Source organism: Rhipicephalus microplus, chromosome 3 (genome assembly GCF_043290135.1).
Source record: "Rhipicephalus microplus isolate Deutch F79 chromosome 3, USDA_Rmic, whole genome shotgun sequence".
In the NCBI taxonomy this organism is placed as follows: domain Eukaryota; kingdom Metazoa; phylum Arthropoda; class Arachnida; order Ixodida; family Ixodidae; genus Rhipicephalus; species Rhipicephalus microplus.
The window spans coordinates 158,975,185-159,002,729 of NC_134702.1; the positions used below are offsets into that span (position 1 = coordinate 158,975,185).

General features: G+C 43.8%; 2 protein-coding genes and 1 non-coding gene across 4 annotated transcripts in view; 2 read left to right on the forward strand and 1 right to left on the reverse strand.

Annotated features, from left to right (window-relative positions):
* Positions 1 to 973: 973 nt before the first annotated feature.
* TRNAE-UUC (transfer RNA glutamic acid (anticodon UUC)) lies at positions 974 to 1,045 on the forward strand. Its single transcript has one exon. It is a non-coding gene; the product is annotated as a tRNA-Glu (tRNA).
* A 4,149-nt stretch (positions 1,046 to 5,194) lies between these two features.
* Positions 5,195 to 16,705, reverse strand: LOC142803979 (corrinoid adenosyltransferase MMAB-like). Of its 2 annotated transcripts, none has more exons than XM_075890378.1 (8): positions 16,558 to 16,705; positions 15,814 to 15,863; positions 14,697 to 14,842; positions 13,105 to 13,177; positions 11,075 to 11,172; positions 8,310 to 8,374; positions 7,181 to 7,240; positions 5,195 to 5,342 (listed from the first exon to the last, which is right to left on the reverse strand). In XM_075890378.1, the coding sequence occupies exons 1-8, from the start codon at positions 16,563 to 16,565 to the stop codon at positions 5,267 to 5,269; spliced, it is 576 nt and encodes a 191-aa protein (XP_075746493.1). In that variant the 5' UTR covers positions 16,566 to 16,705; the 3' UTR covers positions 5,195 to 5,266. The 2 variants fall into 2 exon arrangements, with proteins under 2 accessions (XP_075746493.1, XP_075746492.1); XM_075890377.1 differs by lacking the exon at positions 16,558 to 16,705 and adding an exon at positions 15,955 to 16,114.
* Positions 16,257 to 27,545, forward strand: part of LOC142803978 (RNA N(6)-adenosine-methyltransferase mettl16-like) — a 36,071-nt gene continuing 24,782 nt past the window's right edge. Inside the window, exons 1-2 of the mRNA XM_075890376.1 lie at positions 16,257 to 16,888; positions 27,031 to 27,171. Coding sequence (XP_075746491.1) covers positions 16,564 to 16,888; positions 27,031 to 27,171 — 466 coding nt within the window. The 5' untranslated portion in view covers positions 16,257 to 16,563. The remainder of the gene's footprint in view (positions 16,889 to 27,030; positions 27,172 to 27,545) is intronic.

Below are 27,545 nucleotides of genomic sequence, written 5' to 3' on the forward strand. Positions count from 1 at the left end.
TGATCAAGTTTTAGCATTCATACTTGTGCGAATGTCAATTAAAAAGCAATCAATGCGTATATCTGAGGCACCATAACAACGCGTCAATATTTTGTATGTGTGCCATTATAGTGGATAAGGCATGGGTAAGTAATTCTAAGGACCATAGCGTTTATCACGCTGCGCTGACAGCTACGCGATGCTCAAAAAGGCGTTTCCAATGCTTTGCTAAGACGACATGGTGGTCGCGCCTGCCCATCGCTTTGCGTTTTACACCTTATCACCTTCGAGACAGGCACGCATGCCTTCCTTCGTTTTCAAAGATAACTGCCAGATAGCGCTCGTGTCTAACGTTTCTCGATGCACTCGTTCTTCGCTGCACAGGTCGAGACCACAGCGCCTCCAGAATACAATTGAACAATTTTCTCACGCGGAACATCAAAGAAACGTGTTGTTGTCTCCAGACGCAAGACTATAGTCTTTCAACGACATTTGCAATGAAACATGCAAGTATGGGGCCAATTTTTTATCTGCTATCATCAAGTCCCCTATTTGCACACACCAACTTGAGTATTTTTACCCTGTTGGCCGCATGGCTAGGTGGGTCGCAGCGGCCCCACTTGTTCTCCGGCATGGTCTAGTCGCTATAGGATACCTGGCTTTCACCCAGGAGGCCCGTGTTCGATTACCGGTGTCGGAAGCATTTTCTTTTGTCTGCTATCATCAAGTCCCCTATTTGCGCACACCAACTTCCGTATTTTTACCCTGGTGGCCACACGGCTAGGTGGGTGGCGGTGGCCCCACTTGTTTTCCGGCATGATCTTGTGGCTATAGGATACCTAGCTTTCTCCCAGGAGGCCCGGGTTCGATTTCCGGTGGCGGAAGTATTTGGTTTTATCTGCTATCATCAAGTCCCCTATTTGCACCCACAAACTTCAATCTTTTTACCCTGTTGGCAACATGGCTAGGTGGGTGGCGGCGGCCCCACTTGTTCTCCGGCATGGTCTAGTGGCTAGGATACCTGGCTTTCACCCAGGAGGCCCGGGTTCGATTCCCGGTTTCGGAAGTGTTTTAAAAGGTGTAGCACCTTAAGCTGTCTGTACATGCACGTCTCTCTTGGTATGTGACCACCAATTTATATGACTCATTCAGCAGGTGCGGACGTCCGGACAGACGGACGGATGGAGGATTCACAGTTTACCGAAAAAACCCTCCGAAGCTTCGCCCCACTCATCATCATGCACTCCGTGGATGGGCTTTAATTTGTTTTTATGCTATGAAGTCCCCTGTTTGCACGAAATAATTAGCATTTTCAATATGTTAGCAGAATGGTTAGGATTCGTGTGCTGGCTCTAATAATCTCGCGCGGAACTCCTCCATCCTTATCCGGTGGCAAAACACTGTTCAAAGATTGGATCCAGGCAATCAATGAGAGTGCAAAATAGAGCCATGGAACGTCAGTGTCTTTTTTTTTTTTTCATTTAGCCAAGGTTTTACGGGTAGCGTGCTTGTATACAGCTTAAGAAAAACATTTTTTTAGCAGGTCTAATCCCCATTCACAGGACCAAGTTGACTGGCGGAACATAGGAGAGGCCTTTGTCATGCAGTGGACGTAGTCAGGCTGATGATGATGATCACGATTAATCCCATTATTTTTTAACTGTTTCAATGCATAATCTCTTTGGCCTGTGGAGTAACAATACAAAAACATTTGTACCAGCCAGAGAAATCTCTAGTAGCAAATCTTAAGAAACAGAGGACAAATCTTCAATAATGCAAAGTCGACTGTGCAAAAAACCAAAAGATTCAGCCGCTTCACATCAAATGCCCCTTGCACTTAATTCCTGTTGTCATATTTGTGGTAGTTAAAATAAAATGCAGCAGCACTTCCCTCAATTGAAATTGAGTCACTGTGCACAGAAAATCATTTGTCTGCTTGCGCACGAAAACAAAACTGGACGAAATTTCTCTGATAAGAAGATGTGACAGACCTAGCCTGCCATTGCAGACCGAACGAAACTTTGTTCCGCTTACTCTCTGCCACCTAGAGAGCCCATATGAATACGGCAAAAACAGTGCATTCATGGTGCTTCAGCAACCATTGCTACTCAGTGCACGCAGCTAACAGCCATAGGTGTGCGCGTGGTGCGGGGGGTGCTAATCACTCAAGGAAAAAAGGGCAAAGTCTGTCTCATACACTGACCTAATAGGAAGCAGGGGCATTCAATGATGCTTCGCCCCTTCCCCCCCTTTAAGCTGAACACTGCGCATGCTAATGCTGACAGCCTTACCGTTACGAGGCACACACATCAGTAATGTGAGTTGAATTGATTCATGTTGGCATGGCAAAGTGCTTACACATTGCCATGCCAACACATTGACTTTGTAGTTTGTCCATTGCTGCTCCATACCCTAAGCGCATCACCATTAACACACACATTGTGTCAGGGGCAGATCCAGACACTCATTTTAGGGGGGCGGTCACTTGAAGTAACACCGGAGAGGAGGGTGTGGTCATCACCTTTTTGTTTTCACTAGTACAAGAACTCTATCATAGCATAAATTTTGTTAATGTGTGCTCCAAATGGTTCCACTCATTTCTCCTGATTGCTGGTTGCAAGTGGACGGCAAGCGCTGAAGCGAGAAGGAGAAGTGCTGACACAATTGGGGGGGGGGGGGTTGAATCGCCCCTACCGCCCACCCCCTGGATCCGCAGCTGCATCGTGTGCCTCCGGAATGCCAGAAAACATGGTTTTACACAATCAAGTGCAACAAGAATACTTTTCTTTGCACAAAAAACACTTCATTGTATTCGTTGCTTGCACATATGCAAACACAGCTTTTCTTTTCCATTGCTAGAAGCAAAAAGCGGGAGCCGAACCACAATTGCGCATTGCGTAGCTACGCCTTCCGACAATCAATAAATGTGCTACAAATCCACCTGCCACATTCTGTACAGTATATGCATTGAGCTCCCCTGCCAGAACAATCTTACCATTAGCATACTGCAAATTCAAAAAACATGAGACACAGTTCTGCTATTTCTAATTACATGGTATTGCAATCATAGGTAAATACTTTTAAAATGAGACCTCAAAATACTAAATTATTTCATAATAGCATATATATATATACTGCACAAAGGAAAATTATGAAATAATGCCCTAATTACAGGAAATGCAGGAAAAAATGCAACTACTCAGACCGCAAAGAATGCAGAGCAATTTTGATTTTTTTTTTCTCGCATGGCTCATCACATTAAGATAATTTATAGTGCTCTCAAATGTTTCGTCAGTTTTCACCAGACCTTTACGTTTACCCATTCACATGTGACCATTCATTATAATTGTTTTTACATATTAAAAAAAAGGAGTCAGGCAAAAATGACACCTTGCGATGAAAGATTTGTAAACAGGGTTGTGCTGCAGCCGATGTTTCGACTATTGAATTTTTTTTCTTCAAGGCTGAACAACTTTTTCATTGACTACATACAGTAGACTCCCATTATACGAAACCTGAAGCAACCAGGAAAGTGTGTTTGGTTTAACAGGAGTTTCTTTACTGAGAGATAATAAGGGTGCAGAATTCAAGTACCAAACTAATCCTATTAGAGGCAGTTGTTCTATTCAAGCAGCATTTTGTTACAGATAGTTTCACTTGATGAGAGTCTACTGTACTATTCATATTACACTATGACACCACCTAAGCCAGGGAACAAAATGCCAGCATGTACATTATATCTAGTCATTACAATAAGAATTTAATATCAAGCCATGTACAGGATGCAAAATTCAAATACAAAAACAAACCTATTAGGGGCAGTTGTTCTATTTAAGCAGCAATTTCATTTCAGAGAGTTTCATTTAATGAGAGCCTAGTGTACTATTCACATTTTACTACGGCACCGCCTAAGCCAGGCCACAAAATGCTAGTATGTATACTATATCTAAATCATTACGATAAGAATTCAATATCAAGCCATGTACGTTACTATACTTTTATTAAAATTGGCCTTTTTGTGAAGCTTCCCACTTCTTTCAGGTCCGAGTCACTGGGTGGTTGGTGTATGGTCTAATTGATAGAAAGTGTGGCTGTGGTCAAACAGACACCCACAATTGCGTAGTCTTCACAAGATAGGTATTTCCAAGGAAACACAGTGACAAACATCTCTGAAAAAACTAAGAGAAAATGCAGCCATGAAATATATAGGGGGCATTCATAGTCTTCAAGAGTAGTGCAGTATAATTATCACATTATTATAATGTAGAGGAACTGGTTGTGTGGATGTGTGACTCTCCCAACTGGTCTAAGGAAGCCAGTAAGCGACCTTTGACTTGACCTGGTGGTCCTCAAGAGCCGGTGAGGACCTGGACAAGGGGCATCACCCACAGCAACCAAGCAAAAAATTGGAGAGCCTTTAAGCTTTGCCTTTAAGAGCTCAATGCGATAGCGATATCCTGTCCCTAGTGCAAATGAGTTCAAAGTGGCTTATGTCAGTGAAGCTTTAGCATATGGCTGGATTCTCTGTAATAGGTAGCATGCTTTAAACCACCAGATACTTCGCGCATGAAATCTTGTCAAACTTGCTATGCGCCCACTACGTGGCCTCAAGGGAAAAGACGTAGTAACCTGTGTGTCTCTCGTAGAGAGTGGCCTGCTTTAGACCATGAAGTCATGATAATCGCATGTTCCGACACCCGATGCCAATGTACGTTTGTACCACGCATATTACAATACTACAATACTACTGCAATATTACATGTTGCACTGTGAAGCATGCATACAGGACGCATGTGTTTGTAAAGCATGCAAGTTACTTTCACTGAATTTCCAAGCAGAGCAAGTTATTGTCACTGTATTTTCAAGAAGACACGTGGCTTAGTGCTAGAACAGTTGCCACGCAAACGGCCTGGGTTCAATTCTCACTCGGAACCAGAATTTTTCATTATTTACTTCATTTGCATTTTTTTCTATTTCTCAGTCACGCACAAGATGATTTTTTGTGTTCAACACCAAAAACACCCACATTGGAATTTCTGTGAAACGAGCTCTTTACCACGATGAAGTTAAAATTGTTTCCTTAAGGTTGTTTCTTTCTCATAACTATCCAAGTGGCCCTATGAGGAACAGACAACAATGCAACCATAGGAAACTTGTGCACACAGCATTCATAGGAAGGTGTACACCTAACATGCAAAAACAGGGCAACGCTACGCACGGTAATAAATACATTTAATTACGAAAAGCCCTACAACGTGAACAAAGGCCACAGTATTTTTAGATGGTGTCACTTGTAAATAGTTTCCTCTGCATTTTCATGGTGTGAGCAGACCCGTGCAGCTACGAACAGGTAGTCACTCAATCTGTGAACAGTGTCGATAAAAAAAACAGTTCTGACACACACATGGCAATAGAAAGATCCAAGAGACCAGAGTTGATCACTACCACAAACTGATGACTAGCATATCTTATTTCTTAAACAAAAGTTAAAAAAGCATCAATTTAGCACTTCTTTAATGCAGTACAAACACACTCATGCACAGTCTACAAGCTGAATATAATTCTCTTGTATGGGGTACCTATGACGCCTCCCATAGATTTAAAAGCCCCATTTATTATTGCCTACCAGTACAGTCTTCAGCTATAAGGCCGACTGTTTTTGTCGCTCTGAAGCATTAGTTCTACTCATGCTTTCCCTCATGATGTAGCAAACAAGCAAGTGTCATTTGTTAGGAGTGCTTTTGTCTGGGCAAGTTGGTGCGACATTTGTGAAATAAATCAGCAAAAAGCGACGGCACGAAAGACGCAGTACAACAGCACCAGCGCTGTACTACAAACTGAGCTCTATTTGATTGAAAGCGCCTTTTTTTTTTATTGTCACATGTCACCACCACCATGAGGCCACACACATAAAAAGCCAAATGCTTGTCTCTGTTCAATCAAATGTCTGTGTCTGCTCTATCTGTACGTCAGTCAGACCCAAACATCACTGCACGTGCAACCCAACATGGGTCGACTGACCTACACAAATTTGAAATGTACCACTTGGAGGCCTTTCAGCCATTGCAGGACTAAACGTAAAGTGGAAGCCTGCGAGTTTGCCGCACGCCGCTGTTAGATCGGTGGGCCACACCAGAAGTATGTGACAGAGATGAAACCAAGTTTTCATTACATATTGCGGTTAAACCCCTTTATAAGAGGCATGCTCCAAGCAGCGATTCCTCTTTTTTATATGAGATGTCTCTTATAAGCAGGGTAACACGCATGCATTTTCTCATCAACCTGTATTCTACTTGTAGGCACACTAGTGTCCCTTATACCCATTTGTCTCTTATATCAGTGTCTCTTATAGAAAGGTTTGACTGTAATAGCAACCACCATGAACGTACCTCTTAACAAAACCAGAATCAACGTACAGTTGATTAAACAGAAGCGCATGGCAATACAGTTGCATCACACTAAAACACACATTATCACAGTTTAACATGTTAGTTCGCACATCCAGCTCTATTTAAAACATGGCATTGAGCATGTTCCTCCCCATCAGCACAGAAAGCAAGATATTAAAGCGACAAAAACTTGGCAGCTGGTTAAAGAGGATCAATCCACAGCAAAACCAGAAGGGTGAGGGTGCTCTGTCATACAGAAGATGATCAACAAACGAAACCCAGCCTTGTCTAATTAAAACCTAAAACTTAACGGTTACTCATACATGGCCTTCCAAGAATGCTATCTCGTCTTTGGAGAGAAATATGGAAGGTTCATTAACAGATTGATCGCCAGCTTTATTGATAAGTAACACCCCCATCACTTTTCTTTCCAGTTTTTTGCTCACTCTTTCGAAAAATCTGCTTCTCTGAAACTCTGATGCACACCACCACCTGCGGCAGTGGTCTGCCAGGTGTCCTCTTCCGATTATTCTGCAAATTCAGCCTGTGTTCTGGTGCCCTATCATTAAAGCATCGGCCTATTGCAAACAGAAGTACAATGGCCAAAAGGGCCGATTTATTTCTGCCTTGGAACTCATCTTTAAATTCTCATCATGCATTCATACATCTGTTTCCATCCTAACGATGTTACCAACCAGCCCAATTAAGTGCACTACTGCACTTCTCATCAGACAATAAAGTGCAAGTTGTTATGTTACTTTTCAAACTCTATTTCATTAATGATTAACATATTTCATGAAGCAGGTACTTACCTATTTATATATTTCATCACAACTTCGTCCACCTCTTTTTCTAAGAAAAGTGAAGTCACCCTGGAAAAATAAGGCACCCTGTCTCAATAACTCTGGAGTATCTTTCCCAATAAGCCGTGAATAATTATTACATAACAAACAAGGAGTTCAACATCATAAAACTGTGTAGTGCACCAAATCAAATGGTACACGTGCGAGTAAGAACAGGGTAATTGCTGTGCAGAATGAGAGGGTATTTCCACAACAACAAAAAAAAGTAATTACAGTTCTGCCACAAGAGCCAAGCTTTGAAGACAATGCAACAAACTGGAATGTTTGAAGAAGTAAAGCTCTCAACCAACACTTTTGGATTCAATACTGCATAACTCAACAAAATTCAAGCGAAGAGGGCCGCACCAGAGAGCAAAGCGGCTTTTGTGCTGCTGTCGTTTTAACGTGAAGCAAGCAGTAAGAGCGCAGTCGGCATATAAGCTGTTCACAGATATCTGTCAAGACAGCGCATGGGTCAGCGCTCGCTATTGCACCATTCTAATCAAATTTCACAGCTGTTGCCTGAGCGACACAACCCATCCCACCTCCATGCTCCTTCCCCTGACAAAAGACGGGTGGGTCACTTCCTCTCTTCTTTAGAAGCCGTCAACGGCAGGCCTCAAGTGCAGGGCAATGTTATCACATGAACCCTTCGTGAAATGGAAATAACAGCTTGTTTTGTCTTTGCTTCCAGACGAGTTTGTCCCCGGTGTTCACATGTTTTTACCAACAGAGTTTTTACTAGCAGACATTTACTAGCAGAGTCAAAACTGAACTTTTTGCTAGATTCAAAACCATGCAACAGATATACCTTCTTCTGCCTCCATGACATTTTCCATGCAAGGTTTGACTGTGTATGCAAAGAAGCCACGTATAGTTTCACGAAATTCTTGCATCCCTTAGCATGCACAAACACAAGGGTGTAATACAGTGTGCATCTAACGGTGCTATGCAATGGCATAAGAACGTGTGCTAAAGGTATAAGAACATAGGACTGCAGTAAGCCGCACTGTGAGTGGCCTGAAGAAGTGAAATAATTTTTGCACCTATGCACTTTGATCAGACGCATTTGGCACAGGAATGAAATGCAGCCGAATACCTTCGTTCAGCACGCCGGCAGACAGAGCGGGCTATGTGGAGGGCAGCACCAGCTGGACTTCCAGACTTGAAACAGAAGAGGACAGTCCACTCTGTTCATGTGTCTAGAGTATATCCCTCTATTCAGGCACGAAGAACTCATTCAGCCACATTCACTCATGACACTTATGGCACGAAGTTCATTGGACATGTACAGCATGGTCAAGAGATGACAGAGACAATGAAAACCTAAAATTAAGCTTAACTGTGTTCCCTAAACATACAAACTGGATACACTTGGTATAGAGCATGTCGTGTCATTTTTGCGGTACCAAACTGTGCAAGAACTAAGGGTACAAAGTACCTCTTATACAATTAAACTGATTATGCTAATTGTACCAACACACGCTGAAAGACACAATTCTTAATACAATCACACATCAAATGGTCAGATTATTGTTTGAGCACACTAAAATATTTTCACTGACTAGACTAATATTTACCAGCAAGCTTCGTTACACAAATCAAGGGTTGATGTTTCTACGCAGTTCGTGATGTTCACATCAAGACTAAGTGCTAACATACCATTCAAAAGTAATCATGTTGCAGGGCTGCCTATACATGAGACATATTATGAAGCAAGGGGCTACATTCTAATGCATTATCATGACAATACTCTGTTATTCTAACGAAAACGTTTTTGTCTTTTCTTTCATTTTAATATTTTGGGAATAACACTTAAGCGATGATGCTATTTTACTTATAGATCAAAACAGTGTTGAAATCAAATAAAGTGACAACAAACTTGCACGTATCATGGGTCCTGGCTTTGTACACGTTGTGTAGCAGAGCAACGTTATTCATGCCCGTTTCTTCTAAGGATAGTTGCTCTTGACGAACCACCTGTGCTTACTGTCATAAAATCCTATTCACATGTTTGATACAGAAGTATAAAAACACAACAGGCTAAACACCTGTGAAGAAGGGTCATTATTCAAAGAGATAAAAGCCGCAGCAAAAGGTAAAGGTTGCAAGAAAAACTTGAGCTAGGTGATTAAACACTGAGTAACATAACTCATTATTTAATAAACTCCAATATAAAGTCTCATATAGACCAACTAAGAGAGCATAGTAAATTGCTAAATGAATCATTAGATTGTCTTCACTAGTCCTGTCTTCTATTCTGGTTTCTTAATCTTCAGCACAGTATTAGTTCTCTAGCAACATCTCATCGACCAGCAGCTCAACGTACACTCCTTGAATAACTATATCACAAACACGTACGTAAACAGGCCTACCAAACATTTGTCCGGCTTCAGTTAGCATACGCATCATCCATTTGGTTACCTCACCAAAAATATTTAATACAGAAATTAGAAGCTATCCAGAAAAGGGCTTGTCATTTTATCACGTGGAATTATAATAACTTGTCCAGTGTAACCTAGCTAAAGCTCGAACTTTCACTCCATCCATTAGCAATTCGTCGTGACAAGGCGCTTTTGTCTCTCTTTCATAAATATGCCTACACCACTCGATGACCGCTAGCGCAATTACAACTTTCCTCTCACTTATCGCACAGGTTTCACAATGACTTCAGCTACACCTGCCTCTACGGCACCACTAATGCTTTTAACTACTCGTCACTCCCGCGTGCAATACGACTGTGGAATGGTCTTCCAAACAGCATCGCCCTCCAGCGTAATCACAATAAATTTCGCGAGCATCTTCTCAACCATTTCACTGATGATGCTTAGCTGGTCCACTTACTCGCGGGATTCATGTGTGTCCCCCCCCCCCTTTTTTTTTTCATCATCACAGTGAAGCTGTTGTTTAAAGTTTTGTTCATTAACCCAAACCAGCACGGTAAACTGCGTAGTCTGTTTCACTACGCTTCATTTTGATCTGTCCAACACGCTATTGCATATCTTTTACATGTTTTAAACTTACCTATTCCTGTGGAATACATACGACTACTTCTGTACTTGGACATATTTTTGCTGTTGTTGACGTACTACATCGTTCTTACTGACTTGTTAACCCAATTTGTTATTACTCTGTATCGACCACCCTTACACAATGCCTCTGCGAGGCCTGTAAGGTACTTGTAAATAATAATAATAATAAAAAAAATAATTTTGAGTGCAATATGTAATTGAAGTGGTTATAAGGACTAGCCAGAGTGCTAGCAGTGGTCTGTCACAAAGAAGTGGGATTGATTGATTGATATGTGGGGTTTAACGTCCCAAAACCACTATATGATTATGAGAGACGCCGTAGTGGAGGGCTCCGGAAATTTAGACCACCTGGGGTTCTTTAACACACAAAGAAGTGGGAAGAGAGCTGCAGTTTCCCTGTGCGGAACCTTATACACTGAATGTAATAAGATTTTAGACATTTACTGCAGGGACAGCAAACGAGACTTGACACCAAGCAACGCTCCCCATAACAGAAAGTGAGACATTTGCTGCGCATGTGAACGAACCTAGAAGCTCACCTGCTTACGTGCACACTATTGCAATACAGTTGAACCTCACTAATACGTCCCCATTTTATACCACATCCTCGTGTGAAAGTTTAATATTTTATGTACAACTGCACAATGTTTTAATAGATTTGGATGGTACGTCCTGCCGAATAGCATGAGTCTTTGTTCGATTTTTTTTTTTTTCTAATGTATGACCGAGGTTCCACGTTACTTATTACGTGGCTGCTCAGAAGCAGGCTGCCACATCCCACTTATAGACCACATCACACAAGAAATAGGAAGAGTAAAAAAAGTTGTCTTACGGGAAGGATAAAATTCTTGAGCGGTGGCAAGTTCTCGGAATGTGCATCGATCCACTGTTCCAGCTCCTTAATGTGCTCAGCCGGAAATTCAGTCTTGGCTATAACGTTAAATAAAATGAAATACTAAGTAACACGGTGACAAGCAAATTGGAAAAATACATTTTTCTTCCTTTGCACATTCAGAATAAACTTTACCATAATTAAAAAACTTTCTTGGTAAAATTGGCACTCATGAAAAAAATAATAACAATAATAATAGTAAAAATTGGGGCACCCTCAAGCTTCGCCTTTAAGAGTTGAACGCGATAGCACAATTTGGCCCCTAGTGCACCCTTCAACCGCTAAGTGCATACTTATTAATATGTTTTGTTACATACACACACACGCACACAAACACGCACACAGTAGATCGGTCCAGCACGCGCTCTGAATGGGCTCGTTTTCGTTGTGACACCTGTCGAACAAAATGCGTTAAAGGGGCCCTGAAACACTTATTCAAGTAACTGTAGAATGAATTCACTAGAAGAGCTTATTGCCTCACGAATGGAACGCTGCAAAAATTTTAAGAATTTGTCCAGCGCGAGTTGAGTTATAAAGGTTTGTCGCATGCTGCAATTGCATCCTCTCTTCTCTCATCCCGACAAAAGTGCTGGAAGCAAAGCAGGGAGGGGTGGTAGGGCAAAGAAACTACTGTGCCTCGTGACCATGAGCACGTTTTTTTTCTTTGAATGCACGGCTTTTACAGTGTGATCGTGTGCACATGCGTGGACAAGTAGCGGCCTCCCGCAGCTATCTCGGTAACTTGATTTTTCAGTCACAGATGCACAGACAATTTTTCGCTCACAACCAAAGGGGCCGCCGCCACCGCCGGCTTTTCTGCAACACAAGCTCTCTAATGCTATCGCGTTAATAATAATAATACTAATAATAATATAATAATAATGTACTTCTTCCCAAACGCCTTTTTTTCATATGTACAGCGTGTTTATAGTGGCATGTTTAAGTAATACCCATTAAAAGTTTGGCTTCTTAAATAAAAAAATTTTTCATCTTAAGTAATACCATCAGAGCCCTGTGCATAATGCAATGAACTCAACAGCCCGATAAACTCTGTAACTAGTAGCTTTAGATGCCCTGCTTCGAATGGAAAACTGAAGCAAACTGCATGTGCATGCAGCACTTAAATTAGCAAGGCTCCAAAAGCTCTCGAAAGTGTAGCTCAAGAAATCACAGTTTTTTGTGTGCACACAGACACTTACTCAGGCAGATATCAATGTACAAAGTTTTAATACATGAATATTTTCCCAAATGTTATCGGACATAGGTGAGGCATTGTTACTTTTCTATGACATGGACTGCAAAGTAGCAGCTAATGTGCCATATGCTGCCTAAATGGGACATCTACACTACTGACATGTACAGTCATTAACACCTCCAGTACACACCCAACAAAGGCTTCAGCTGAGAAATTTTAGCATATCCTTGGCTTTTTGAGTCAACATTGTATCTTTTCAGTGAAACTGCAGGATTGTGACCACACCCTAATGACTATATAACATTTACAGACCAAGTTGGCTTATTAAAATCACTACATCAGAATGCAGCAGTAAATTACAATTTCTCAACCAATCCATATTTTTATTTTGCATCTACACTAAAGAACTAAAATAGTCAGTCAGAAATTGTCTTTTTAGGAGTTGAGCAATCCTTTAGCTCTATTCATACAAAGGGCCCAATCGCGATTCAAGCCAGTGGATTGCATACTACGTCAACATGTGTGACTCGTTTCCTCAGCCCCCTTTGGTCCGCGCAAAGCCGTGAAACAACGTAGGCCCAAATCACAGTATGGATCCTCAACGAGAAATCCTAAAAATTGTTCCTCGTAACGTGACTTCTCCTCTCTCGTCTAAATGCTGGCTGCGGAGCAATCCATATCATGTTACATTTCACATGACTGATTCATTCGCAATCGCGTCCTTTACATGAAAACAGTTTCAAATGCGATGCTCTAGAAATACGCAGAAACTTACCTCTCTGTCCCTCAGATGCTGATGACAATGGTGTTGCGATAGAAGCCTGGAGGTCTTGGAGCAAGCACTGAACCTGCAATTACCAACGAGCACCGCGAATTGAGATGTGACCCCAGACAGAAAGAAAGTATGGTGTGGGTTATAGCTAGGCTTGTTCGAATAATCGAATGCTTCAAATATTCAAACAATTATTGCACTATTTCGATTCGCTTCAATTCGAATTTACGTTATTGAACATTTCAAAGTATTCCCAATGAACAAATAGGTTATAAGTCGTTCGGGTGGTTTTCTTGTTTGCCTATCTTAGGTTATAATCCCACTTGCAATTCTCTGTAAAGGTGGTTTCAGTGCAGTGGAACCACCTGCAGTGAAACTTCTTAAGCCGTGAAAGCACCTATTTCAATTAGTATTAGTGTGCATGTAAGCCCCCTGTAAAAGTAATTTCATTGCAGCAAATAGACACCAAGCCGTGAAAACTCCTATCCAGAACAAGTCCGCATTGCCGTCAAGCCCGACATCAATTCATCAGTTTTTTCATGTTTAACATATTTTACTGCTTATCACTTGCACTCTACCGAAAGTGAAGTCCTGCTGTTATTCAAAACTTCCTTTGAACAACAAAAAAAAAGCATTAGAACAGGTCTTTTTTCGAATGTAAAAAAATATTGTGCACGCTAGGCCATGACAAGGATGCCCATAGCAAGTATTCGAAATTATTCGACTAAAAGCATTATTCGTTTCGAATTTGGTTCAAATCTAAAATTTACAACTCGCACAAGCTTAGTATTAGCACAATTATACTGCTGTTTCTAGTACTTCCTGCTTTACTGTAACTGTAAAATGAGGCTAATCAGATAATGTTTCCAGGATAATCAGACAATGATAAGAGATAATGTTTCCATTTTCCAAAAGTGTATCCACCCCAGCCTTCGACATATACACCGCTGATGTTAATGTACAAACCTGGCAGGACAGTGCCCGTGTAATGATATCATGGTGGAGGCGTGAGAACCCATATTTAACAAGCAGAAAGTTGCACGTCGACAGCATTGGGACTGCTCTCAATCGAGGAAAACTTTGTAATGAGCAACAATGCCTGCTGCTACACCGAAGACCTCCATGACTGGGCTTAATAAGTTCCCGGCCAACTGCGCTGCTGGTGTGTCGTCTTCCTTCCCATCAGGACCGTTGACTAGAAGCCCTTCTCACCATGCTCAGGCAAGCACAATTTCAAATGAGTTTGTCTCTATGTACCTGCTCAAGTCCCATGATACTTGGTTTACTTCTGACAAATTTTTAGAGAAAGAAAAATAGATAAGACTGTTTACTGTCCACTTTTAACTGTGCTGAACATGAAACAGCACAACAGACATATCAATTCTATTGCCAACTCAGTGGATGTAAATCCAGTATCGATTTGACAGAGTATATGCCAGATGCAAGGTGGTATTGTAGAAGGTGACTTTTTCGACGAGCCCGCTAAAAATGAAGGGACAACATTCTTTCCCCTCGTTGTTGACAGCATAGAACCCTGAAGTACAAGAGGAATTCTGGCACCTCTCTGCAAGAAATTAACTTAAAAAGGCCCTCACCCATTTGAGCTGTTCGCTGACCTCCGGATGTTTCAGGACAGAGCGGACATAGCCAATGTGAGAATTGAGCTCGTCTGTGGCACCCAAGGCCTCGAAGACTGCGTCGTCCTTGCGCCGCCGCTGACCCGTGTACGTTGCAGATGTCCCTGACACAGACGGTTCACACATTATGTAGCATATGCCATGAACTACCATGATTGTTGTCATTAAATGTGCGAGATTTCGACAACTTTTCATTGGTGACTGTGTTTTGTGCACACACGCTGATACTAGTAGAACCATTTGGTTTGACATGCAGCACCTTGAATAAAATAACGTTTACACATAAATATAGTTTCACAGTACTTAGATATGTATCGCTCTGGCATGCTTTTGAAAACGTATTACTAATGACGGTAGCACCTCAGCAATTTGCTAATTGGTAGAAAGGCGTATACAATTGATCAGACTAACAAACCAGCATAAATTTGAGACTGTACGTTACACATTAGGAAAATACTGGCAGTTTGCATCCGTAGCTTTTAGATCAACTGTACAGCGCTTTTACGTAACCATTTGATGACTACCTTCAACGGGGTCGGTTGGATCTGCATTTGTTTACTTTCCTGTCATTCGTCTAGAGTATTTTAAATAAAACGGCACGCTACAGCACTCATTGTCCTGGTGAAAAAAAAAATGAGTGGGAATACCTCTGGTTTCAACTGAGAATAACTGCTTGCGGATCAACGCCTGCAGTAACAGAACAACTGCGAAACCGACCCCAGAGCTAGAAGCGGATTCGTAGGTGACGTGCTGGTTTCTGCTAGTAAGTTTGAATCACCATGAGTTGTACTAGAATTCATGCAACTAACTGACTCAGTAACTAAGGTTCAACAAATTTGAACTTCAGCTCTACCATAAGTAAGTAGTTCCTGTTGTATTCCAACTGTGCGTGCGATTTTCTCTTCTGTACAGAGCAGTCGCATTGCATGGAATACAAGGAGCTGTATTTATTGTAGAGAAAAGCAAGGCGGCGCTATCTCCTGCAGCTTATGACGGAGCACTGCGCTGGTCGCAGGCACAGGAGCAGTAATTCCATGCGGCGAAGGCGCCCACAAACCTGCAATCACACGCTTACCTTTGTCACCCGTGCGAGTGTAAATCTTGGTAAGTCGGGGGCTGCCAGAACTGCACGGAGAAACAAACACGGTAGTAATCGGCACATCACCAATGTCCCAGTCACGTTAACGAAAATTACCATATATGTTTGAAATGTCACCTTATGAGGCGCGAGTTGCATATCCGCGAGGCTACGATAGATCGAACGATGCATCGCAACGTAGACATTTCTCCCAGCAGTAATTCAATACGGGCAAAAGTGAATCAATTTGCTGCTGAAGAGGCTGAAGCTCACAGCCACAGAGGTGCTCACAGCAGACATCAAAAACGCGCGTAGGCTTGGATTGATTTGGTACCGGCTACAAAGCATCAGGGTCTAAATTTGACTCGGAGATCGGCATTGCAATCATGATAACCGTGATTAGCATCGCCTGAAGGAAGTCACGATACATTACAGGCAAACAATGTCTGCTGATTAATTTAATTTATTTATAATTTAAACATGCATTCAGTGTCAACCAAAAGGTCTCATTGGCTTTCGCGGCGCTTAAAGGTCAAGAGAACGCCGCAAGCGTCATGGCGTACGCCTCGTCTGCTAGAATTCAGATATGGCGGAACATTCGAGGTGTTTGCGCTTTTAGAAAACAATAGCGCGTAGACTTCCCGAGGAAGCCTCGCGCACCTCCTAAAGTCGATCTAGTCGACTGCGTAACGCGCTTTAATTACAAGCCATCCATCGTGGCTCGCCGCGCAGCGTACTCACTGCGCCATGAAGAGAGATGTGTTGACGATGCACGAACGGAGCGTGTTCCGTACGCCGCCGGACTTCACGGTGCTCGCTGAGAAGTACTTCGATTTCTCGCAGCACGTCACCTACAACACCCTGGGCAAGGCGAAGCTCGACTTCAAGGATTCCGACTCACAGCGGGCGCTGTCCAAGACGCTGCTCAAGCACTTCTTCGAGCTGGACGTGCGGTTGCCGCAGGGTCGACTGGTGCCGGCTGTGCCGCAGCGTCTCAACTACCTGCTCTGGGTCCAAGATCTGGTCGAGAAGGCCTTGGAAAGGAAGGAAAACGTCGTGGCGCTCGATGTCGGTGAGTGGGGCGGATGCGATCGTCCCAGCTTTGCCCGGTCACCTGCTGATGATGCTGTTGACACGTACGCTTCTGTGAAGGAAATAGTCCGCTGTTATCAAACGCTGCTTTCTCGTCTTTCGGTCCGTAACCCGGGGCTTTTAAAGTCAATTTTCTCTCTGTTTCGATAACTTTGTCTGCTGTCAATTATGATGTTACGATGCCCGGAGAGGCAACGCGCTGCGCTGTATGCGATATTCTATGTCGTTCTACTTGCATGACGTAATGCAACAAGAGCCCTGGCGGATCACCTACCTCCTTAAGTCTGAGGACAATAAAGTGGTGTTCTCTCTCTCTCTGAAGACTGCAGCAGAACGGGGATTGTTCAGACAAAATACAGTTCCTCATCCAACGCTGTTTCCAGCTGAGCAGTGTTTTAGCTTTTCCGTGTACTCAGATTTGGGTGCACGTTAGAGAACCCCAGGTGGTCGAAATTTCCGGAGCCCTCCACTACGCCGTCTCTCATAATCATGTGATGGTTTTGGGACGTTAAACACCACATATCAATCAGTGTTTTAGCTTTTCTGTGGAACCCGACAGAGAAGCGAACCCGCGACCAAGTGACCGATAGCGCGATCGCTTCCTGCGCTTGCCTTCTGGACTTGACAGAAAAATTATTAAAGAAGGGGTGTCTTTTTTTCACTACATGAACGTCGAAGAGTGCCTGAAATATCTTCTGCACCAATTGCAGCCAGCAGAAATAGCATATTTCCTTGTTTGCACAGTCAGTCTGTATAAAGGCGCAAAGAGCAGAGGGTGCTTTTGCATGCGATGTTTTATATCTTTGCAGGGCTATATAGACGTCTGACTCTGCTCTGGCGGCGCTGCGAAAAACGCCGCCATCAGCGCCCTCATCGCCGCACTGGGCATAACTGGATATTGCAAGGAGAGCCATCCGCTTGTGAACGTGCATAAGCCCTACTCTTTCATTGCAGTGGAGGCGTGGGTTCCTAAAAATCAAGGACCTGTGAAGCTTCTTCCGTCAATCCAACCTCGCTTCAGAAAAGTAGGAAGCTCATTAAAGCAAACTGCAGGCACAATGCAAAAGGTGTTTACATTATTTCGACGTGCTGCAACTCGCAGTTTAAGTGCAAGCGAGCATCGCATGACATCGAGTTTGAGGCAATCGCTCTGACGAGTGTTTTGTAATGCCTAAATGCATTAAATTTGGGCATACACATGATGCCAAAGGCATTAAGTGCATACGCGAGCAATGTATCTTACGATCAGTGGTACGAAGTTCGCTCTATCTGCGGCACGAATAGCCCCGGTGATTTTCACCTTTTCAGTTGCATTCTTCATCTATCTCTCACTTCCTTTGCATTGAACTGTTTTATTACGAATCTTAGAATGTTATGTTGATGGTTGTCTTCTGTTTATATATACCGCAAATGGGGATACTTGCGTCTCCACTTTTACGATGTACAACGATAGGCAAGACCAAGGCCTCTGAGATAACTCCGGCAATCGCGGAGACCAATGTCAAGAAAAACCTGATTGTGGTCACGACTAACATTTTGCGATTTACCTGTTTGACGTACATGTTACCTGTTGCCATATTAAAGCCAGAACTTAGAGCCTTCAAAGCATACGTGTGCGATACTGCGTGATGGCGACGACTTCAGGTTATCGGGAGTCGCGGCATGTGCGATGTTTTATAGCACGTGCTACAGTCTAGTGTTGCACGGCGCCACCATGGTCAGAGGCTCTATCGAGCTTCATGATGAAAGTTGCCACGGTTCTCCGTCAAGGCTACTAAAAACAATAACAGGATACCTAGGTTACCACACTTTCTCATGCGACCAGCTGTAAGGAACACGAGTAATTCGCTTATGCAACATGTTTGCAACATCCTGTATCCAGCTCTTTCGCCGTTCTGCTTCGCAAAAGCTATGGAAATCGGTAAAACTGAAGTCCTTTACGTCCGTGGCAATTCATAATGCATAGCGTCAACTGCGTTTTTTTTTTCCGTATAAATCGAGCAGCTGTTGGGTCTGCTCTTGTTTTCGTCGTAGTTTGGTGAGTTGATCAGCAAGCACTTAATGGGGGTTCAGTGACATGTCCGAATAGCCAAGAGAAATCTTTTTCTTAGTATTAAATGGGCAAACACAGCGAAGATTTCGCTCAATCGTTCATACGCACGCGCTAGTTTCACCTGGTTGCACAGCTAACTGTGCATGGGAATCAGGCTTTGCACTGCCCAACAATGCGCCGACCGGTGGCGCTTCGTGTCTGTAAAACTCCAGAGTCTGATGTTTATACATGCGACAGTTACATAAGCTTGCATATATCAAATGTGATTATTATGGATCAAAATGTGTGTGACACTGCAGTCGCTGCTTGTAATAATAGGCCCACATTGGTTCTATTGCTGGATGAATGGTATTGAGCTGTACTTTTTCACGGGTTTTGCCATTGCAAGCAGCAATCGAATTTGTGACAAGCTTTTATTGAGCCTTGGATCAGTTCGTCATGTAGCACACGTGTATTTTGATAGGGAAAAGAGTAAAAAAAAGCATGTGTTTTTTTCAGTTTATACTGCTTCGTATGTGCATACGCTCTGATTTTCGTCCACCTGGGGTGGAAGAGAGAAAGACAATTTAACAAGCACTAAATTAAAAAACATCACTCAACCTGTCTCAATAAATCACCCTCGCACAATGCCATAAAAGAAGCTGCATTCATGAGCAGGTACAGGTACAGAAGAATCGGGAACAAAAGTGACACTGCTGCCATGCATTTTTCCCACTGCCTCACCACGACATCTCAAATTTTGATAACGTCTTCCCAGCCTTTGTCTTTATCAGTTAAAATAGTGATGTTTCAACACTGTAGTTGCAGTGCACAATCTGAAATGACGAAATTTTAATCACCCTTCTCCCCTGAAATAACCAATTTGTTCGCATGAAATTGAAGAACCAAGAATTTCTAAATAAAATTTTTTTGTTAGTCTAGACAAATTTGTGCTTTTCTGTGTTGTCTGTCTGTAACTAGCAAGGACGACGATACAGCATGATGGCCAGAACAAGAAGAGACATCGGTTTATTCAGTCACTGATTATATAGGCGCACGATAGCGCGCCGTGAGTATCTGCGCATGTCCGATGCGCAGTCGTGATGCAGTAGCCTTGCCGGATACATCCTTTCCATTAACAACGAAATTACCTACCCACCGAAACAGTGGTAAGTACATGGCATTTCAAAAAATGATATCATACGCTTGGTTGAAGTCCTTGTCATAATGAAGACGCTGTGGTGGCTTCCCGGTTCTAGTCGACCTTCTCAAAGCTGGCGTCGGTGGTGAAGTTGACTGACGCACCACAGGTGGCGAAGGGTCGCCCGACGTCGGAACTTCACGACGTCGGCCATTGGCTGGCGAGGTTGAAGTTGCCACTGTCGGATGGCCACCAACCTTGTTGTTCGCTGAGCTGATATCAATGTCGCCGTTGCTTTCCTCGATGAACCGTTCGCCAGTTTGAAGTAGGTGACAACGGTTGCGCCTTAACAGCTTCTGGTCCTCCGTTTTGACAAGGTAGGATCTTGGATATGGTGAACCCACCACTTGAGCTTTTCGGGACCATGCAGCGTCTCTGAGCCTCACGACGACACCCTTCTGCAGAGGAGGCAAAGGTCTTCCCCCTTGGGCCTGGCTGTGCTTTTTGACGTCGGTTGCGGTCACCGTACTAAAGTCCGGAAGGCTGGCGTGAAGGCGCCTTCCTTGCAGTAGTTCACCAGGGGATGGCCCGTCCTCCAGTGGGGTAGAGCGGTAGGCCAGCAGGCCCAGCCAGAAGTCGTTGCCTGAATCTGCAGTTTTTTTTTAAGATGCGCTTCACAACCTACACACTGTTTTCCGCAAGCCCGTTTGACTGCGGATAATGAGGGCTTGAAGTGACGTGCGTGAAGTTGTACCTCCTTGAAAACAAAAGAAATTCATGGCTGGAAAATTGTGGGCCGTTATCAGTGCATACTTCGACGGGCACGCCAAATCTGGCTAAAATAGCGCTCAGTGCTGCGATGGTTGATTGCGCCGACATGTCAGGTAGTTTCTGAACTTCCGGAAAGTTTGATAAGGCGTCAAAGACAACGATGTACGAGTCCCCTGCAAACGAAAAAATATCGGCTTTAACTCTATGCCATGCGCAACTTGGCACGGGCCGCATTTGAAGCGGTTCCTTGGGCTGTTTGTAAGCATACTTGCGGCATGTAGGACAAAGTTGCACCATGGAAGCAATCTCAGCGTTAAGCCCCGGCCAAAACACGAGGCGTCTGGCCCTTTCTTTTCATTTTTGCATGCCGAGGTGACCTGCATGGATTTTTTCAAGCATAGTTTGTCGCATGCTTTTCGGAATAACAACCTTCGACGCCTTTAAAAGTATTCCGTTGACAAATGAGAGTTCTTGCTCAAAAGTCTTTAGTTCACCTTGTAGTGGAAGCCCCACCGACAAACTTGCGATCACCGACTGTAGGTAGCGGTCACGAGCCGTTTCCGCTTGCAGTTCTTTCTGCGTTGCTTCTGTGACACGGTAACCTAAAAGCTGGATTGCGTGAACTTCCACGTCGGTAGTAGCACCAGCCTCGTCTTGGTTGTCAGCAAGAACAAGGTGCTTCCCAGGAATATACTGCAAAACAAAATCATACTTGAACAACCTCAAAAAGAACCCCGTTGAAGGCGAGGTGGCATGTCACTAATTTCCTTTTGAGCAATTGACAAGAGTGGCTTGTGGTCCGTTTCAATTGTGACTTTCTGGCCGTAGACGAACTGGTGAAATTTTTCGCATCCAAAGTGAATTCCTAGGGCCTCCTTTTCTATCTGTGCGTACAGTTTTTCTGCCTTAGCCAGTACTCGGGATGCGTAAGCTACGGGCCGCCACTCGTTATTGTGACGTTGCAGAAGAGCGGCACCGACGCCGTCCTTCGATGCATCGCAAGACAACCTTGTTTCCCGTCGTGGGTCAAATATTGCGAGCATGGGTGCGGTGGTCAGAATTTGCGTGACGCTTTTCCACTCTTTGGCGTGGTTTTCTGTCCACTCAAACTCAGAACTGGCCTTGATAAGAGTTCTTAACAGGGCCGTTCTTTCAGATAGCTGCGGCACGAACTTTCCAAAGTAGTTCAACACACCAAGCATACGTTTAACATCGGCCTTGCATGTTGGCACTGGCATTTGAACCAAACTTTTTACGAGCCCTGGATTTGGGGATATGCCGTTCGCACTTATGATATCACCCAGAAACCGTAGCTCTTTTACGCCAAACTTGCACTTGTGCGGATTAAACGTTAGTCCAGCTGTTTCAGCAGTTTTGAGGACTGCTACCAGGCGCTCATCATGCTCTTCCTTCGTTGAGCCCCAGACCAGGATATCATCTATATATATGAGCACGCCTGGCAGACCATCAAATATCTGACAAAGTGCCTGCTGAAACACCTCGGGTGCAGATGAGATGCCAAAAGGTAGCCTTAGAAAACGGTATCTGCCAAAAGGCGATGAGAACGTACAGATCTTTGATGTTGTCTTGTCCAAGGGCACCTGATGAAAGCCGGCGTTTGCATCCAAACAGCTAAAATAAGTAGCACCGGTTAGCCGTGCTTCCAAGTCCTCGCGTCTGGGTAAAGGGAAATGCTGCCTCTTGATATACTTGTTCACTCTTCTGGGGTCCATGCAAACCCTTAGAGCACCGTCTTTTTTTTTCACCAGTACCTGAGGCCTTACCCAGTCGGTTGGCTCATTTTCTTTGACGATGATGCCTCCCCGGGTCATTCGCTGTAGTTCCTTCTTCAGAGGTTCCTGAAGTGCAAGTGGAACCCGGCGAGCAGGCTGAACGACCGGAACCGCGTCTGGATCTAGGACCATTCTGTGCTGCGTTTTCAAGCAGCCGAGCCCTTGGAACAGGTGCCTGAAATCTTTCAAAAGTTCATACTCAGACGAGGCATTGACAGCGTCCACCGTACGTCGAACCAATCCAAGCGCTTCACTGGCATCGAGCCCAAGGATGGCTTGGCGCCCGTTCTTTACGATGAAGAATTTCACGCTTATCTCGGTGGTTCCGACAGATATGTTCTGTGACGTTGTTCCATAGCTTGAAATAACGCCCCCGTTGTAGGCGCGCAACACTGACCCGGTAGGTTGCAACGCTTCTTTAGATCCAAGCTTACGGTATGTTGTATATGGAAGTAAGCTTGCCTGCGAACCGGTGTCCACTTTGAACGTCACTTCTCTGCCATTTACTCGAGCCTTGATTGTCCAGTCTTTCTTGCGACAGTTTTCGTAGCCGATTTCGAGAATCTCAAAGTCATTCTCAACGAGATTAGCTACTTCACTAACAGCGGTAGACTTCTGGCAACAACTTGCAAAGTGGTTGTATTTGCGGCAAGAATGACATAATTTACCATACACGGGGCATTGCTTAGGTTTATGTTTGCGGTTGCACTTCCTGCAGCAAATATCTAGATTATCGCGACACTGCTTTTTTTTCTGCTGCTGCCGTTTTTTCGTCACCGTTTCGCCACTTGAAACTGCGTCAATGCTGTCTTCTGTCCTATTCCAAACTAGGCTCCTTAGTGCCGCTGCTTCTGCCGCTTTACACATTTCCTCGGCTTTTAGTAGCGTCAGGCCTCTCTCGGCAAGCATTATTTCACGCAGCTTTGGGTTGTTCGTACCAAACACAATTTGGTCTCTAATCAGTGAATCGTGTTGATCCCCAAAGTTGCACTGTGTCGCCTGCTTCTTTAAGTACCGCACAAACTTCTCAATAGGTTCTTTCTCTGCCTGGCTTCGTGTACGAAAAACATATCTTTCGTGAATTTCATTGCTCACCTCGGAGAAGTAGGCGTCGAACTTCTGCACGACCGTGTCGTAACATTCCTTGCTTTCTTCGGGACCGTACTGAAAGTTGTTGAAGATGTCGAGCACTTCGTCTCTTGCGAAGCTCAGCAAGAGCGCCACTTTCGAGGAGTCACTTCTCGGGGCCTTCTCGGCTGCCGTTGCTTGCAGAAAAAGCTCGAACCTTTGCTTGAAGCGCTTCCAATTTTCAGACAAGTTTCCCGATAGGCGCAATGGCTCCGGCGGCTTCAGTAGGTCCATGGCGATTCCGCGCCGTTGCTGCCGTGCTTCGGTCCGCGGTGGCCACTTCTGATACCATGTAACTAGCAAGGACGACGATACAGCATGATGGCCAGAACAAGAAGAGACATCGGTTTATTCAGTCACTGATTATATAGGCGCACGATAGCGCGCCGTGAGTATCTGCGCATGTCCGATGCGCAGTCGTGATGCAGTAGCCTTGCCGGATACACTGTCCACTTAGGAGAGGCAGGGTGGGGCTAAAAAAGAAGCAAGATCATTATTTTTTAGTCTGTACCAATGAAACAAAGGCAATGTTCTAGCCAGCTGGAGCTTTGTAATTAATTAATCCGATATCATGGGAGAATAAGGAAAAGAAAGTTCTTGCACTAATTGTAAAAAGAAAGCAAGTGTTGGCAATAGCTTCCCAGTTCGTCGTTATCCCATCTCTTTGTTCATTACGAAATTGCCTCTCCCAGGTATTTTCGGTTCCTCCTGTATTGTGGTGGTTGATTGGTGGTTGTGTCCATGGGCTTTTTTTTTATTTTATTTTTTCCAAGTGTGGAGCACTTCAGAGGCACAGGCTGTCGTACGCTGCCATCTGTAGCGTATTGAGAGTGTGTGTGCACCAAGGAAAAGTCCTCTTCCTCTTGTTCTTCGAGCGCTTTGATGATGATATTACATGCAGAGCACTGTCATTGCTTGGCCTTATTCCGGCAGAATTACGTATCAGAATATACAAAGCATGGGTGATCTTAGAAACTGGTATAACACAAAAGTGATACCTGTCTTTATAGCAGTAATGCTTGTTATGTAGAGATATATGAGAGCTTGTGTGATTTCTATGGGAGTTTCGCAGCTATAGCATCATTTGATGTGGTCACAACTATGCTGACACCTAGTGGCACGTCTTCATTGCGACTTCTATCACCTATGATCATCGTTTAACCCTTGTGGTAACTGAAGTTTTTAACGTGGACCTGAACACAGTGTATAATAGTTATGCACAAAGATGACATCAACAACCACATACAAAGCAGTTCTAGTCAATATGTGCATCTTCAACAATCTTCAGTTGATCAAAGAAACAGCACGATGTGCGTTGCTTAAACCTACGCCAGCGCTCACTCATACCACACGCTTCAGCAACGTGGGATGCAGAAGTTTGTAGCTTGAGCCGTGAACAGGTGCCGGCGTTCCACGTCCTGCTGGTCTCAGTTTCACTCCACCGAGGCACGACATTGGCCTGTCTGCATTGTCACCTTGCTGCAGTGCTTACCGCAGCAGTTTTAATAAATAAGTCTGTGCTATCACACTCGATGTAGTCGGCAGTGAAACATCGTTGGTGCATGTGGAAGCTGCAAAACCTCAATAATAAGCTGACACACGCTAACACGAAGCGAAAGACAAAGAACATAACTGTGTCGGCGACTCTCCAATTTTCGCTTGGTCAGAGATTTTCACTGCTGTCGAGAAGCTTTAACTATGGCCTCCAAGACTACGCGCCAGCATGCAATCTTGGACGCCATGCTTTAACTGCGTCATGCCGCATTATTTCTGTTGAGCACTCAGAGACGACCGCTTCGCTTCGCCAACAGAGAGCTTGGCGGAGAGAGAATGTGTGAAAGATATAAGGCGTATTCATAATGAGCCCAACAAATGTTTCAATAGCTCAGTCGCTAGAGAATTTGGCGCTTTTCGTCGTTTCTCAAGGAATCAGAGGTTCAACGCTCGGCGAATAAACTTTTTTTTGGATGTTTTTCTTTCTCATTAGGTCGCATTAATTTTATGACGTCATATCCGTGACGGGAATACATCACTGAAGTCTTGGTAGACCCTGGCATAAAACACTTTTGTGTTTAAAAAGAAGAAGCAAGTGAGAAATAAGTGGAAAAAATGGGAAGCAAGCACAAATAAATGGAGAAAAAAAGAGCAAGATAGAGAGGAGAAACGAAAGCGAGAACTCAAGAGAACCAAGGAAGGCTGCTCAGCTCCGAACTTCCTTCACACGAAGCTGCCATAATTTTTTTCTTAATTTCACCACGGGAGTTAATTCTCTTTCCTTTTTTTATATCTATTTCAGCGCTCTTAGAAGCTATAACTCACCTGCATGACCCTTGCATTACATGCCGCGTTATGTGCCATGACCCCCGCGTTACGGGCCATGTTTTTTTTTTATTTCACCGCAGGAGTTCATTCTCTTTCCTTTTTTTGTATCTATTTCATCGCTCTTAGAAGCTATCACTCACCTGCATGACCCCCTGCAATACGTGCCATGCCCCATCCCACTTTGTTCTCTTTATGCCTGCTAGAGTATTGGCTAACCAGGTTCTTGATTTGGTTCTAGGCAACTGTTTGTCACTAGAGAATGACTACGTCATATTCTTGGCCACACCAAAAACAAGCGATAGCAAATTACAGCCTGAAAATGAATGCACACTCTACCCACAAAACCATCACATGCTTATCCATCGCCTGTGTAAGTGAATCATACCAAATGGTTTTGTTTCAAGTCCAAGTTATTTCTCAGTTATAATGTAAATACTAGGTATATTAGAATATATTGGCACGTATTTTCTGACTGCATTTTCTTTGGCCTAGTGCTGACGTCAGGATCTTCAACAAATTCTATCAGGATGCTACACGCAGGAGTGCTTGACAGTAAGGGAGTGTACAGTAGACCCTCATGAAACGGATCCTGAAGGGGCTTGGAGAATATTCCATTTGTCAGGAGTTTCGTCTACCGAGAGATGAACTGTGGTGGACAATACTAGTGCTAGACCAATTATACAAGATGCAGTTGTTCTATTTAAGCAGCTACCCTGTTTATTATATTTCCGTTTACAGAGAATCTACTGCAATTGGACCAACCGTCTATGAAAATCATTTCTGGACGGGCAACGATGGTTCTAGGCAAACCTTAGATCATTTCTTGGGTTGTAGTCAATGATAGTAAGATACTGTTCAAGGATTCAAGCTGTCTATAGCTTTGCTGGAGAGGGCTAGCGTATTAACATGGCCTGACTGGCACATTTTGCCTACAGGAACGGGAGCATCATGTGTGTTGGCGCTGCTGGGCCACAAGCAGTGCGGATGGGATTTCGTGGGTACGGAGACGGATTCCACCGCCGCCACTTCAGCCGTCGAAAATGTCACCCGCAACAGCCTCGAGGAGCACATCAAAGGTGAGCACATGCTGATGATCTTTCTTTGCATGCGCCGCTGTACATTCTGCCGTGAAAAGCAGTTGAGATCTCAGAAATAAGCTCATTGCATCTGTTTCTCATATTTTCGTTAATGTACAGCAATGGCGTAACTTTCAGATGAAACGACTGGGAGAGAGAAAACAGACGGGGGTGGTTGTACAAAAAATTTGTGAGACGAACTATTGTAATGAATGTGTAAAGAAGTAATCATTCGTTCATTTTAATTTGTTACTTTCCTTTCGTGCTGAAGGGATAACGATTAAATCCACAAAAACCTACTACACCCTGCAGACTCGTAGGGTGGCTTCACCTACAAAATCGCAGTAATAAATAGTTGGTGGCAAAACGAAGTG